Consider the following 16,084-nt stretch of genomic DNA (forward strand, 5'->3'; position numbering starts at 1 on the left):
TACAATAAAGTCGGTAATTTAGCAAAGGGACTACAATACTGATCAAACTGTCACACCTGGGTTGGTTTGAGTCCAATGTCATACCTCATCAGGCCTTTAAATCAGTCTAACCCAACTGGACTCCTCTTCCCATAATGGTTTTGGGGAAAATGTACATAACATTTGATAGTTGCAATACACAAGATCAAGTACTGAAGTATTAGCTTGCATAGTGTAGCTGAATAGTCCTGTGTAAGATTTACTGTACCAGTAAACTATCAAAATAAAGCACCTGATGACACTATGGGTTACATCATTGCTGTTGGTCTGACCCTTGGGAGCTGCAGTAGCTCAGGTTGTAGGGTCTTGGCTTGGAAACCATAGGGTGTGAGTCCTGGTTGATCTGCAGAGGTGCATCGCCTCCAGTTTATGTAACAGTGGATTTGATGATTACAGTATATTAAATACTGTTAAACTGGGATTGCAGCCATAGATTTGCCTGTTACTTTTGGAAAGGCGCAGCGGAAGCTTGTGTTGCGCTGAATTTGGTGCATTTCAGGTTTCCCTAAGTACCAAAAGAGGCTTTGCTGTAGACTGAGCTACACCTAACTGTAATTCGGCTAAACTGTGGATGTGTGTTTGTCCCGTGTTACACAATAAACATGTCTGACATTCAAACCCGACTCCTGTGGAGTGTGATTAAGCAACAGCAAACCAATATGGAGATTGTCACACTTAGGTGTCCTTGGCAGCAGTGGCTCAGTCTGTAGGGACTCAGGCTTTAAATGGAAGGGTCTCCGGGTCACATCCCAATCGGACCAAAAAATGCTGGGTGTGTGGACTGGTAGCTGAACAGATGAAAGTTCACCTTCTAGGCCCTACAGAGGTGCCCTTGAGCAAGACTGGCAGCCTCTTCGCTCTGGCACCTCTCCAGATGCATGTGTGCAAGCTACATGTAAAACTATAGTGTTTCAAACTGCATGTGCACACCTACCGTGTTTGTATGCATGTAAAAACAGCGAACACTGAATTTCCCCCTATTAATAAGGGTTCAGGCCTCTCACTCTGCCACCTCTTCAATTATTGAATAACTATAGGTCCTGTTCGTCCATGCGAGTGTGTTTTGTGCCTGTGTGTTATTGTAAATCCAACACCAGAGCAAAAAAAGTTGGGGATTAATAAAAGTCGTTCTTATTCTGCACAACTTGTTTACTTTGCATCCAGCCTGTGTCCCGAACATGTGGCACAGTGGTCTCCTGGTCTTTTAAAATGCAATGTTCCTTGGTTACTCTGCACTGTGAACGTAGCTTCATGATTTTGGTATGATGCAACTTGTGGGCTTTAATCCAGAAACACTGTGTTAGGTAAATATTGATGCCAGACCGGTACAAACTGTTCAGAACTTTTAATTTGGACAACAAGGATTAAACCAATGTTAAAATGACATCAAATCCAAGGCCTGGCAGGTGAAAACCAGCCAACTAGTAAGAGTTGAGGAATGAGAGACAGATGGGAGGGAAACGGGGCAGAAATAAAAGTCAAGCTATCAACTCAAGTCACCCTCAATATAAGGATTCACAGATGCGGGAGACCAAAGTTACAAAAACGTATTTCTTCTAAAATAAAAAAAGGCCTTTGCCGTGAAAATGATGTGTAGAATCTATGTACATCACTCTCAGATCATGTATGCATACAAAAAAAATCCACATCACAGGATGCTTGTGTTCAAGTATATTCACCAACTTCATCTCCATGATTAAGCATTCTCGTCTTTCCACATTTTTTTTTTTTTGAAATAAAAATGTCCTTCAAAATAAAAACCAAATGCAGAATACCACATTTTATGTCCTACCAATACATATATACTGTATAAATACATACATAAATATATTTTACATACAACAGCCATAAATTTGAAAAGGGGATATACAGAGCAAAGGAGAGGGTGGGTGGTAGTGTGTGTTTTTAGCTTGTGTTGTAAAATGGTTTGTCCCTCTATGATCTCATCAGTCAGATACGCAGGTGTGGTGCTGTGTGTTGGTGTGTGTGTCCATGTTCACGCCACACACACACTGTAGATGTGGCCGTCTCAGTTGGCCCAGTAGGGGGAGCTGCCGTAGCTCGACTTGTTGACTTGGCTCTTCTGCTGCAGGCTGCTGGACTGGCCCCGCTGGCTCTGAACCCCCTGAAACACGCAGAGAAGTACAGATGAGCTTCCGAGAAACTGACAGGTAAAAAAAAACCTGAGCGACGATAAGAGCGTCAGCGGGGTCTTACCTGTCCATCCTGAGCGAGATGGTGGTGCAGCAGCTGTGAGTGTTGTTGCTGGTGAGGCAGAATGTGGAGGAATGGAGCCGGTGCATAGCCTCCAGGAGCTGCTCCAGGGTTCAGAGGCCCCGGGCCCCCCAGTGCTGATGGCAGACTGAAGGGAGGAGGGGTCCCCGCATGGAATCCCTGCTTATCAAAAGACTGGACACAGAAGATGAGGCACAAATTAATCTCAGGGCTTGATTATGTTAGTAAAAACTGCAACTATACGGCAAGAAAGAGGGCAGGAGTTGTGTGTTTGAGTCTCACCTGGGTCTTATTGTAAACACTTCCACTGATGTCTGGCACGCCCGAGTTACTGGACGTAACGGAGACGCCTAGAAGAGTTAATGCACCAACACTGTTCATTTAATTCACTTGCATTTAAAAATACGTACAATCATGAGACATTACGCAGATATGTGAAATGGGCCAGGATAAGCTATCACAAGCTTGAGAATAGGGGCCAAACACATCTAGAATTGCAGAGTGTTCAGTTCATACACAGAAACGTTTACAAAATAATAAACACCCGACACTAATCAAATAACCTCAAAAGTAAACTGATCCAAAACCAACTACTAAGGGGTCTCAACATGCATTTCATCAGTGCAAACATTGGTATAAGATAAGTAAGATAAGCACAGAAATATTACATGGGAAAATAAAGTACAAATAAAAACAATTTCTTAGTGAAACACCTCGTTTGAAAGCTCTGACATTAACATGCTGCCTTATGCTCTTTATGAAAGATCAACTTCATAAATGATAATTCCGGACCACTTGAAAAATCTCAAACTATCATTATACTTTTTCTGTTACCTTTGCCGGGCCCAGAAGCAGCAGATTTGGCTTGTGCCTGTGAGGAGGAGTTGTATCCTTTACTGTAGTCCACTCCTGCCGGCCCCGCTGTCAGCTCCTCATACCCTGCGTGGGAAAACAAAGTTCAGCGCTCGACCAAAACCCCTCACTTCCTGTGCAAGACAAACCCCAACACTAAAAACCACCGTGTTCAGGGGAGCGACTTGAATGAATTTCCTGTTGTGAATATTGACTGGTGTTCACTGACCTGAGCTGAAGGCGTGCTGTCCGTAGCCGCTGGGCTGCTGCTGCGTCTGCTGCTGGAAGGGGCTGGCCGAGGGGTTTCCCAGACCCAGGCCCATGCTGTGCTGCTTGGCAGAGGCTGGACCCCCGGGAGGAACGAACATGGTGTGGCCGTACTGGAAGGCAGCAGCATTGGGCACAGCGCCGGGCACCCCGGCGTAGTAAGGCAGGCCTGTGTAGCTGTAGCCCGGGGGCAGGAAGGCCTGCTGGTTGCTGTGGTGCTGCGGCTGGCCCTGCGGCTGCTGCTGGGCCTGAGGAGGCTGCTGCTGGGCCTGGTTCTGTCCTTGGCTCTGGCCCTGGGAAGGCTGCTGGGCTGCCAGGCTTGCAGGGGGCGCCGGGGAGGTGGAGTCATTCCTGCCAAACTTTGTGACTTCACCTGACAAACATTTGAGATGTCAGGCGAGAACCAGCATGGGATTTAAAGGAGTGTGGACCAGCAACAGGTGCCAGGGTTTTACCTGAGTAGGGGTTGTTGGCTAGGCTCCCGTCTCTGCCAGAGAGAGTCGCTGCGGGGCCAGGGAATGTGATTCCATAGTAATCCTGTAAAGAGGGCTAAAGGACAGGAGAGGATCAGGAGGAGAGCCACACAACGAGATAAAAAACACAAGTACTAGAGAGTGTGAGGCTCACCATTGGCAGTCTGGACTGGAGCATATGGAGGTCTTCGTAACCATAGATCTGCTGAGAGACACAAAGCGCAGGAACAGTCAGCTCTGTACCAAAATGATTTTTTCTTTTTAGAAGAGTAGAATCAAACGTTAACTGTATGAATAAACCTTTGAAGCTTCAAACTATTCAGTACAGTCCCGATACAGCCGCAGAAAACTACTTCATCAGTTCTTTATTGATATATAAGAAAAACAAATATACTTCAGTGACTCTAAATTCTGAAGGGGACTCACTGGGTATGCTGGCAGCAGCCCCCCGGGGCCCATGATATACTGGTTGGGCAGTAGAGGGGGCACTCCCTGTGACAAGTTAGGGGGAGCTTTACCTATGAACACAACGACACAACCATCACTTGAAGAAAAAACAACCAATACAATTAAATGGGCCAATCACAATGTAACAGAGATCACACATTCCCCTTGTGTCTGTGTGTGTGTGTGTGTGTGTGTGTGTGTGTGTGTGTGTGTACCAGAGGAGGAGAGCAGGGGGGCGGTCCTCGGTGCGGAGAGGTTGGACGTGGCATTAGCTCCATTGGAGCCGAGTCCGAGCGCCGTGCTGGCGGCCATGGCAGCAGAGTGGAGTCCGCTGGCGCTGATGATGCCGCCCACAGTGCTGCTCATGCTGCCACCCATGTTGGGCATGTTCACCAGGTGGCTGATGCTGCTGCTACTGATGCTGCTGTTGTGGGTGGAGTGGAGCGACGAAGGCTGCGAGTACGAGCCGGTGGAAGGAGCGAGAGAGCTCACGCTGCTGTGGTCAACACAGGTGTACTGAGGGCGGAGAAACAAGTAGGTTTTAGTTGGCAATGCATACACACACTGTTGAGTTTGCTAAGCCAGCTGTTGTGTGTATAGGGTTAGAGATAACACAGAGGGCTCGGACATTGTGTTTGTAGAGGATGTGTACTTACAGTTAGAGCGCTGGAGCCCAGAGCTGAGGAATGACTGCTGACATGGCTTCAGAGTGAAGGCAGAAAGGAGACAAGATAAAACATTTGCAAAGCTGCCTCTCACTAACAAAGAAACAAAATGGTTGTTTACTGTAGCTCTTTAGGCAATTTGAGAACTGGCAATACATCTTAAAAATGTCAAAGTCAAGCAGAAAAAGCTGGGGAACCTTTTGATTATCCCCAGAGTCAGAACTATACAAGGAGAAGCAGCGTTCAGTTGTTATGCTCCAAATATCTTGAACAAACTACCTGAACCCTGCAGGTCTGCTGCTACTCTTACTACTTTTAAATCTAGGCTGAAAACATGTATTTTTGCTGCTGCCTTTAATTGAACTATTCTTATCTAACATTGCACTGTAACTTTTATTCATGTATTTATACCGGTTATGTTTATTTTATTATCTTTGCTTTTTAATAACTGTTTTTATTTGCCATTTTAAAATGTGTTTCTGCTGCACTATTGCTTAATGCTTAATGTCTTTTATTTTTGTAAAGCACTTTGAATTGCCTTGTGTTGAAAGGTGCTATATAAATAAACTTGCCTTGCGGCTACTTTTCTGTCACATTCCAAAAGCAGAAACAGTAGGCACGTTTTATGCTTATACCATTTGAGGTTGTAAACCGCTCCTCTGCATTCCTGTGTGCCTTCTCACCTGTTGAGGGAGTTGAGATGGCTGGCAGAGGGCATGTCCTGTGCCAGGCTGGAGAGCGAGGAGCTGTGTGGAGGCATGGAGGAGGGTAGGTGGGAGGAAGGTGCCGAGGCTCCGTTGGTGCAGATGTTCAGAGACGGCGACTCTGGCTTCGGAGTGGAGGATGCTGATGAAGCTGAGAGGAGGGGGAGGAAAGAGGTAAGGGATTTATTCAGTCACATAATGACACAACCCAAATGGATGGAACATATAAATTCAACAAAGAGTAGAGAGGAACTTACTGTCTAGAGCAGCAGAAGTCCTTACACCGTTCAGACCGTTCTAGTGAAAAGAAAACCCAGCTCAGTGTCAGCGAGTACTGACAACAGATCAATACCACATACATGTACAACAAAGACATCAGGAATTCATTGCAGACTTAAATTACATACAGGATGATCACAAGCAATTGTTTATTTGAATACTTGAATGAATGAATTATTAAGTAATAGTCGGTCCATTATCCACAGTACATGACTGTCAGATTACTTCTGTTTCAGCCACCCCACTTCAAACACACTAACTATCATTTTAAGTGTCTTGGGGCAAATTTCGATTGAGGAATTCCTGGTTAGAATAATCTTATTTGACTACAATATGCTCAAGTAATCTTAAAGTTTACAGTCCAGAGTTTCCCAAAACAGGGCTGGCCCTTGTGGGACCTGGAGTTTATCAGTGTGTAGCTGTTTATAAACGATACGATAGTTGTAGATAATTCTTCATCCCTGTCATCTCAAAAGTCCACTGAAACGGCTCCCAGGGTGGTGATTTCTATTTTGTCTGTTTATACTCACCATGACTGGCCCCGTGGCCTCTTTGCTCTGGGAAAAGGCCAGTCGTGAGTGAGGGGGCATGGTCCCATCGTAACTTCCCCCCACTGAGGAGTAGTGGGAGGAGCTGGGTATGGAGGAGGAAGCGGAGGAGACCGTCGAAGAGGAGGAGGGGTTGCCGGTCCCTAATGAGGATGGAGTGAGGCTGGGTAGCTGCACCGAGGAGTGATACACCGGCTCTGCTGAGGAGAGGGGCAGAGGCAGGGCGACGGAGAGGGGGCTGCCCAGCGACTCACTGCGGGACAACAGGGAGAGGAGGACAACTCAGTACACAAACCATATCCAGCTTCTGTTATACTGTTCACCAGGGAGAGGAAACTCAGCAGGAGGGATGCACCTAGAACCGATTCTTTGGTCAACTGTATTATGATGTGTTCAAATGTACTCCTTCAAAATTTTGTTTATGACAAGAATCTTCTTCAAGGAAGTTCACTAAAATCAATAATTAATAGGGAAGGACCTTGAATCTTCAAACAAAAGGATTGTGTTTAGTTTTTCACCGTGGTATCGACAATTGCCGAATTGATATGGTATTGGTATCAACTAAATTTCTTGTATTGGTACATTCCTCGTCCATAGCGACAGTACCTGAGTGGTTTGGAGTACAGGCTGGTCTGGCTCTGGATCCCTGGTCCCGGTGCAGGAAGTGTTTGGGCAGGGGCGGGTGTGGACTCCCTGGATGGCGCGCAATTGTCGACGACTCCGAACTCCGGCATTGCCGACTCCGAGCCGAAGTCCAGAGCTCCGAACTGGAGATTCAGACCCGGGACTTCAGCCGAGCCCGGCATCTCTACCGCTGTGGCGGGAATCTGCCGGGAGGGAGGGAGGAGGGGACAGTCAGGGATGAGGAATATGGCTTTAAGTGTATACCAAACTATTTAATGAGACGACGTTACCAGCTATAATTTTCTTCAGTGAGGAGGACTTACTCCCGAGAGGGGATTTTATGTCATAATTATAATAAATAAAACACATTTTAATTCAACATCTTAACTGTAGTTAACCTGCAGTACCTTTGATGTGGGAGGTATCCTTCGTTTCTGGCCTTTGAGCTGCGCCCGTTGCTGCTGTGGCATGTTGCCGCCCTGAGGGTCCAGCCCTGCGCCGGGGGCATGAGGTTTAGCACCGGCAACAGCCATCGCCTGGCCGCCTGTGCCAGGGAGCCGGTGAGGTGGGGAGCGGGCGAGGCTGAAGCAGGGGGCGCTTGGTGTTGCGTAGGAGGACTGGGTTGACGTGCCAGAGGCAGGGAGGGGCCCGCATGCCTCTGGACCAGTTGACTCAGCACCAGAGAAGGCTCAGGCTGCAGGCCAAACTCACCTGCAGACACACAACAAAACAGAGGACAGGGTTTAAATACTATACATGCCTTTGTTCCTACACTGGAATTATTTTCCAACTGACCTAATGTGTGGAAAGAACTTCAAACATCGTCTCTTCTCTTATTGAGAGGTGTTTATGCATGGTCTGATGATGATAATGTTGCAAAAATAGAAAAACATTTGCATGTGTGCAAAGTGAGTGTCACACTCACGGCTGAACTGTGAGGACAGCGTGGTGGAGTTGGATTCCGAAGCCTTGATGTCCCAGCTGGATGTGGAGGGTGGAGGTACAGGTGCTCCCAGGCCTGGCAGTCGGCCCATGGAGGTGTTGCTTCCTTGGGTGCTGGCAGGAGGCGCCGCCTGGGATGAGGGCAGCGGACCCAAGCCAGGACCCTTCAGCTGTTCCAGTATCTGAGCTCCAGCGCTGGGCTGAGGCCTCTTGGCCTGGCCAAGGTCCCCAAAACCAGCTCCCAGAACTGACGACTGGCACACATGGGAGGAGAGAGCATCACCATCAGTCTTTGTGTCATGTGACAGATGAAAGGGATGTGTAAGATGTGTCAAATCAAAATAAATATTTTCATTACCAGAGCAGCATGAGCATAGCTTGTGCTGCTGGTGGTGCTGCGGCTGGGGGGGGGCTGCTGCTGCTGCTGCTGCTGCTGCTGCTGTGGTGGCTGGTGGTGGTGGTGGGAATTGGTGAAGACCAGACTCTGAGAGGAAGAGGACGAAGGAGGTTCTCTTCCTCCGCCCACTGGCTTCTGCAGCAGAGAGGCGAGGTCCAGACTGACAGGGAAACAGTCAGTAAAGACAGTTAGAAAGGGCTTAGAGTGGCCAATGTAATGGTTTATACATAGATACAAGTTCATTCTAATGGCAATGGCTTTCCAATGCCAATATACCTTTACAATATGTACATTCAAAGCATAGGAAACACACCTAAAGTTAAGCTATTCCATCATTGCTGACATTGCTTTAGATGAGGCTTAGATAACTACTTTAACTTCCAATTATTCTGAAATCGCACGACAATGAAAGATCAGGGCCCATTTATGATGTTATAATTAAGCTGGTTTCCTACCTTTGCCCAGGTGTGATGTGGTTCTCAGCAGCAGGTGCACATGAGGAAGTGAACACTTTGGTCTCCGATAGCTAAAGAAACATACAAAAGCACAGGAGACAGAGGTTGTTTAGAAAGCATACACCATGGCATTGTTACAGTGACCGACAGACTTCTGCTGTAACCGTCTCCACTCACACTGACATCCTGACTCCAGTCCTCAGACTCCCAGTCCTCCAAGGTATGTCTCCAGGTAACTAGAGAGAAACCAATGATGAGTCACAGAGTTCAAACACTATGCAAAATGTTTTTTTAAATGAATGTGCATCTTCTACCATGTGCTGCGACCCTTTCGAGGAGCAGCACATCTGTTTTAAAAAGCTCACCTGTCCCATCTGTGCTGTTGGTGCCCGCCGTGTCCCACATCTCCCCCTGTGCGCTCCCTGACCCGCCCTCTGAGGTGTAGTCCGCTGGATTGAAGGTCCTGGGGAAGAGTGAAGGAGAGGTATATTTAGTTTGACTGATTCAGTTTATTATGTTTCTTATAAACAGTTTCTGAAGCTGTCGGTTCCTGGTTGTTTTAGGTGTTGTGGAAAGGGAGAGGTGAGAAGCATTAATTATGATCTTTTTCAGATGTGAATGACAATGAAGACTCGCAATCATCAAGGTTCCAACCAACCAAACCTTAATGAACCAAACCAAAATAATCCACTTTAAAAACACTCCGGTAGTAATTAAAGAAAGTTCAAAAGGCTTCATGATTAGCACAAAAATAACAGAGTCCAATTTGTTTGACTGGTATAGCAATTGCAATATGATTCATGATATTAGAGGGAATTACCAGTTATGTGAAAACCCCTGAGTGTGTGTGTTGTCACCATACCCCATGCCTTGGGCCGAGAACCGGGTCCCTGGTGGTCCTCTGCCTCTGCCTCGACCTCCAGAACCTGCGTAACATTACATGTCAGTGGTTAGGACGCTTTTTATCCAAGCGACTTACACACATTCAATACTGGGGTCAACCCCGAAGGAGCATCTTGGGGTGAAGTGTCTTGCCCAGCAGTGCTCCCCTGATCCAAAGATCAGCGCACTAACCCACTGAACATCCACTCCAGTGTTGGTGGTACTTACAAAGCGTCTGAAAGTGCTCACCTCGTCCAGCACCTCTGGCCCTGCGACCTCGATCTGCACCTCTGTCCACTGGCATCACCTCCACCCCATTCTCCTCTGGACGCGTGGCTGTGTGCGCACAAAACACAAGTGCACATAAAGTGAGCAGACAGGATAAGCCTTCACAGCAGTTTTACCAGTCGAACATAATGATACTGTGAACACCACACAGGAAGGTCAGAATGAAATAAATGTAGAGTTTAGACCCCCTACCCGGTCGGCTGCGACTGGCCCCCCTGCCCTTGCGGTTGGCAGCCCCTCGGCCCTTGCTCGCGTCCCTCTCTCCTTTCTTCTCCCTGTTTTCCTTGTTCTCCTTGCTGTCTGACGGACCCTCCTTCACCAGCGGTTTCTTCTTCCCTACCGTCTCCCATGAGGTCTGACAACAGGACAGAGAAGGAAAACATTCAAGTTGAACAAAATATGTAGTTCTTCTTTTTCCTTGTTTCTTAAAACTCAAACTAAACAAAACTAGTAGCAAAACAAGATGAGAACACAGACAAAGATCAGAGAGTAACCTAAGCCCTTTTGTAAATAAAAAATGATGTGTCTTTGTGTCCATTTCAGTGACATTTCAGAGTTGTGTTCTGTTGAATGAGCCTGTGGCATTCTGTGGTTGGTTTAACATTTGTACCCGTGTATTTTGTCCAAAATTATAAAGAGACACTACAAGATGCTACAAAAAGATTTGCGGGGTTTGGTTACAGAAAAGCTGTAATGCCGGACATTTCCGACTAACTTGTCTGAAAGGTTCTGTTGTGGTATGAAAAAAAGAGACTGTATATCCTGTATGTTCAAAATGAAAACTAAGTATAACTATAATTAATGTTTTACCCATTTATCAGGCCACTCCTTTGTTTGTGCTGGTTAACATCTTGAAGAGTACAGTAGACGTAGAGCTTATCAGAGGGTTGCCGTGTGTAAAACCAGTTATTTGCTATTTTTGGAATTCCACAAAACCAAAACAACAAGCAGGGCAGCTGTCTGGCCAGCTGCCCTGCCATTCAGCCTCCAGTCGCCATCTGTGCCGGCTGGTATGCATCACAAATGTTAGGACACTCACTCAGACTTGGCAGAACAACACAAGTGTTTGCCTGATCTTGGAAACATGTCCTCGGTCTGAAATCAGTCCTGTAGTTTGTGCACCTTCACCAAATGCAAAAAGTGATTGGGCAGCGGAGTGGTCTTCAAAGTCTCACAGTACAAGTATGGGGCCAGATCAGTCTCATAATACACACAGAAGCATTCCCACTTACAATAAATGTGTTCCGTTTCATATACATGTAAATAAAATCCAAATACAGAAAAAAGTTTTACATATGTATTTTTGATCCACACTTGTTTTCCGTGTCAAACCGCTGAACCTGCACACAAACCGCTCTCTGTGCATGGATCGCTGTGCGTGTGTGTGGGTTTTTTGAGACTCTCCTGAAGGTCACCCGATTCGTACTTGTAATTTTTTCTATCCATAGCAAATCAGATGTCTCCTCCATTCTAAGCCAGTCACATGAACGGCCCCCCCCCCACAAGGGTATGATTTCATGACGTAGTGCTTCATATACGCATTTTGCGCTGTCCGGAGCTGACAGGTCAACTTCAACCTGGCGTCTAGCACAAGTGTAAGTGATAAGTGTCTCTGCGTGAATGATTCAATATGTTTTAGGTATGAATTCTTGTGACGTGTTACTGTTAGCATGGAAGCAATATGGGTGGCAAGTTAGCTATATAATGCTAATAGACTACCTAGGATTATTACCTTAAATAGCGAACATTAGCCATTAATGTCTTTCACTTCTTTCATTCTCTTGTTTTCTCTTTTAGGGACAGCTTAGCAAAAATGAATCCAAAGTTTCCTGCTAAAATTATTATTCAAAATATATTCCATTGTGTTTAATGATGGAGTGAAATGGAACATTTAGAGCTGACGTTAAATAGGATTAACCGGTTAAAGGCAGTCTTTTAGCACTATATAGCTAACTTGCCACCCATATTGCTTCCATGCTAACAGTAACACATCACTAACGTCGCAAGAATTCATACCTAAAACATATTGAATCATTCACGCAGAGACACTTATCACTTACACTTGTGCTAGACGCCGTGTTGAAGTTGACCTGTCAGCTCTGGACAGCGCAAAATGCGTATATGAAGCGCTACGTCATGAAATCATACCCTTGTGGGGGGGCGCTCATGTGACTGGCTTAGAATGGAGGACACATCTGATTGGCTATAGATAGAAAAAATCACAAGTACGAATCGGGTGACCGTCAGGAGAGTCTCAAAAAACCCACACACACGCACAGCGATCCATGCACAGAGAGCGGTTTGTGTGTGCAGGTTCAGCGGTTTGACACGGAAAACAAATGTGTGGATCAAAAATACATATGTAAAACTTTTATGAAAACAAATGTGTGTGTTCATTGAAAAACATTTGTGTGGATCTTGAAATACAAGTGTGAATCCTTTTGTGTTTATTTGTGTATTATCAGACTGATCTGACCCCATAGTACGAGCGCACAATGCCAGGATCATGAAATCATTTGAGATAGATGGAAATGAGCAATAATTTAGGTTATGCATTCCACCTGCGAGCTTCTTATTCTGATATGTTAAAAAAGGTCCAGTTGATTTGTGTCAGCTCGAGTGCGATTACAAATTTAGAGCACAAATTATTTTTCTCACTTATTTTCACAGGTCATGCTTTTTTTCCCCATGTGCTCATCATTGATTTTCTTAATTTAGAAATACCTAATTCAATCAAATCAAATATCGTTTTGGGCCGTCACATATGCTGTCTACCAAGCAAAGTAAATCTATTCACACTATCTGGAATTGCAAATAAATATTGAGACAACAACACAGGTTATGTGAAGTGTGAAAAAGGATTAAATAAAACATCATGTCGTTACCATGTCTGAGGTGCTCTCCAGGAGAAAGTTGATGGCTCTGCTAACGTCCTCGTTGCAGTCGTGGAGCGCTACCATGCACTCATCCTGGTTCCTCCCAGTCACCTCCATCAGCTGGGGAAAGCAACAAATACACCAACTCCAATTAGAAATCAAGACTTTTTACAAACCAGCAAAAGGATGTAGTTAGTTCAGCATTCTTTTGAACCATTCATCGCAACTAAATCAATGTCAAATCTGTTTATAAGGGTTCAAACCACTGCAGTATACTAAACACAAATGATCCAAATGAGCAAGTAACACAAGGGCGGTGGCTTGCTTTGTGTTTGGTGTGAACACAGCATCAGTAGTGATCCTCACCTGGTTAACTTTGCCCTCAAAGTCAGCATCATTCTTGTCATAGATCACCTGGGCGAGCCGGATCTGCTCAGCTGTAGCCTTTTTGTTCACAGGAGAAAGAAAAATATGAAGAACTATATATATTCCCCCCTTGGCCACCATATTAGGTACACCTATCATATTTATATTCTCAGCCATGAAATCTACCTTAAAAACCAAACATGTGTTGTGTTTAACACAGCTAGAGAGGTATGGATCTGACTATATTGTTACTAAGCAAGGGCCTACTATTGTCACTATTAAAAGTTAATGTAAATCCTTTTCAGTATATAATAAAAAGGTCTCCTTGCATAATGTGTGCACTGTGGTTTTGTTGGCTAGAGTAATCGTGTGCACACTGGTGTTTTGTTTCAAAATCTGTGGCTTAAGGCAATGTGCTTTCACTCAGCTTCTTCATGTTTATGTGGTTGCGGTAACTCACCTGTATCTGTTTTTGTGGTTGTGATGTTTGAGTAGCAGCAGGCAGCGCTTTTTCCCGAGGGCCCCGGGCCTTTTCGCCGCCCAGCGAGCTCATCATATACAGTATATACAAAACTCTGTATGTACAAAATAGAAAAATCTGCAAAAGAGGAAACAAGAAGCATGGGGGGATGAGAGAAACCAACCAACAGTTCTGAAAACACAAGCACTTAATTGAGAATGATGTAAGAGCAGAGCCTAGATACTTTCCCATGTACGAGTGCATAGCAGGAAAAAAGTGCTTAATACCAAAAGTATGTGTTGTGAGCATAGCTTAGTAGTATTGCACAATCATGAACTGCACGTAGGAAGGCTGTAAGACCAGTGGGCCACACCAGCTTTGCTGAGAATTTAGGTCAAGGAGGAGAAGTGAGATAGTGTCCTCTTACAAAAATCACAGACCACACTGAAGCAGAACAAACACTACACACCCTGACCTCAAACCCCCTCTACACACTAGACAGTTAACAGAGATTATAAACACACACACACAAAAACCACAGTAGAAAGTTCAATCTTCTGCACAAGTTGTAGCTCGCTTCAAATTGGCTGTGATGCCTCACAGACCAGTAAGCACTAATCATTTTCAGTAGCAAATATTAAACAGTTCTTAAAACTCTTTGCACACACATGGCTTTATCCACCTGCATCTATATGGAAAAGGGAATTGCTAAATTCCTTAAATAACAAAAGAATACCCCGTGGTGCTATTTGAGTTGCAAGCTTTGAACGCGGTGTGTTTTACTAGAATAATACCTACAGATATCCCCAGTGACCCATTTGTTTTATGTCAGAGAACAATAGCAATCCAGTTTACAGTGTCTGAGTGACGTTGGCAAACGCACTGCTGCCATTGGCTGCTGCTCTGAACAAAGCTTGTGCAAAAGGACGATCTAGCATAAAATGTGATTTCAGTGAAAAATCTAGACCTCTATTTCACATTGAAAAAACTACGGTAGTAGCAGTATTTTGTGTACAAATAATAAAACAATAACGTATCCTTACAAGTATGAGTCTCGACCTTCTTAAAAGATAAACAATAACAAACCATGATAGAGTAACTCCGCATATTTTGTTCATTACATTTATGTGTATAATGACAAATAAATACCAACCCAGTTCTAAGTGTCAACATATATAAACATCTACCTGGTAACAGCTAACTAATAATTTACTAGTTTCCGTTTTTTTGTTAGAAACCAAATGGAGCGTTGTTTTGAACCGATGCTAACTTTAGCATGTTGCTATCATGTTACTTATTACTTGAGTCTACATATTACTCTGTAACGGTTGACGTTACGTGTATATGTTGCAAAATAAAAGCATGTTCTCGTATGGACCTTTTTTTTAACTCAACACTGACCGATTTTGAGCTGTTGGTACTGTGGTCCCTTTGTCCTCGCTAGCACAGACTCGTGTTAGCTCTTAACGTGCTAATGCTGACACCATAGCGTCTATACTGAGCAGCGGGGATGAAGCTAGCTAACGGTGCTACCTAAATCTGCTCCAAGTTGATAGCCAATGGCCGTCTAACTGGCGTGCTAGTGTCTTATCCGTATTTATAGATCCGTAGAGTTATCTAACGATGCTGGCGCTTACATCAGACTCGTCCTCGAACACATAAACAACAGGCTAGACGGCTAACAACATATCGGTGTTAAATCTGAAGAAAAAAGGCCTCTCAGCGGGGCACAATCCCATCCCGACATTGCTCGCCGGGAAACAAGACAACAGAAAAATTGCATCCTTAACAACACCGCGCTGGATAAAAAACGAAGCAAGCGAACAACTATTTCAGCGAGAAGCCGCTTAAATACTTAATTTAAACGCGTTGTGATACAGAAAGTGAAGTTGGTAAAACATCAGAAAAATAGTGTTTTTATTACCTGCTAACACGCTTCACTCGGCCAGCAGCAGACAAGGTGGTCACGTGATGTGCCCTGCCGTGGTGGTGGTGGTTGATGCTCCCCTCTCCTCTCCGGTCACAACTAACTTCCTAACAACCTTCACCGTGTAACACAGAGTTGGAACATTTACTCAGAATGTGTACTTAAATTAAAGTAGCAATACCACAGAGTACAAACACTCAGTTACAAGTAAAAGTCCTGCATTCGAAATTGCACTTCGGTCAAAGTATTGGCATAAAAATACACTTTAAATACCAAAAATAAAGGTATTTGTTATGCAGTATGGCCCATTTAAGCACCTCTTAGTTTACATGTTTGTATAATAACTATTGGTGCATAA

At 44.8% G+C, this 16,084-nt stretch overlaps 1 protein-coding gene across 1 annotated transcript; it reads right to left on the reverse strand.

The window, feature by feature from the left end:
- Nucleotides 1-1,369: 1,369 nt before the first annotated feature.
- ubap2a (ubiquitin associated protein 2a) lies at nt 1,370-15,809 on the reverse strand. Its single transcript, XM_063910287.1, is given in 28 exon segments — nt 1,370-2,164; nt 2,257-2,448; nt 2,557-2,624; nt 3,109-3,213; nt 3,356-3,766; nt 3,849-3,942; nt 4,021-4,071; nt 4,293-4,384; nt 4,529-4,829; nt 4,970-5,015; nt 5,662-5,833; nt 5,940-5,979; nt 6,492-6,762; nt 7,116-7,336; nt 7,541-7,677; nt 7,680-7,844; nt 8,059-8,329; nt 8,434-8,632; nt 8,928-8,998; nt 9,105-9,163; nt 9,293-9,390; nt 9,790-9,853; nt 10,059-10,145; nt 10,290-10,452; nt 12,983-13,093; nt 13,340-13,417; nt 13,800-13,937; nt 15,724-15,809. Coding segments are annotated over 27 exon segments (3,759 nt in total). The 5' UTR covers nt 13,896-13,937; nt 15,724-15,809; the 3' UTR covers nt 1,370-2,068.
- Between the last annotated feature and the right edge of the window lie 275 nt (nt 15,810-16,084).

This window comes from Eleginops maclovinus, chromosome 20 (assembly GCF_036324505.1).
Source record: "Eleginops maclovinus isolate JMC-PN-2008 ecotype Puerto Natales chromosome 20, JC_Emac_rtc_rv5, whole genome shotgun sequence".
Lineage (NCBI taxonomy): Eukaryota > Metazoa > Chordata > Actinopteri > Perciformes > Eleginopidae > Eleginops > Eleginops maclovinus.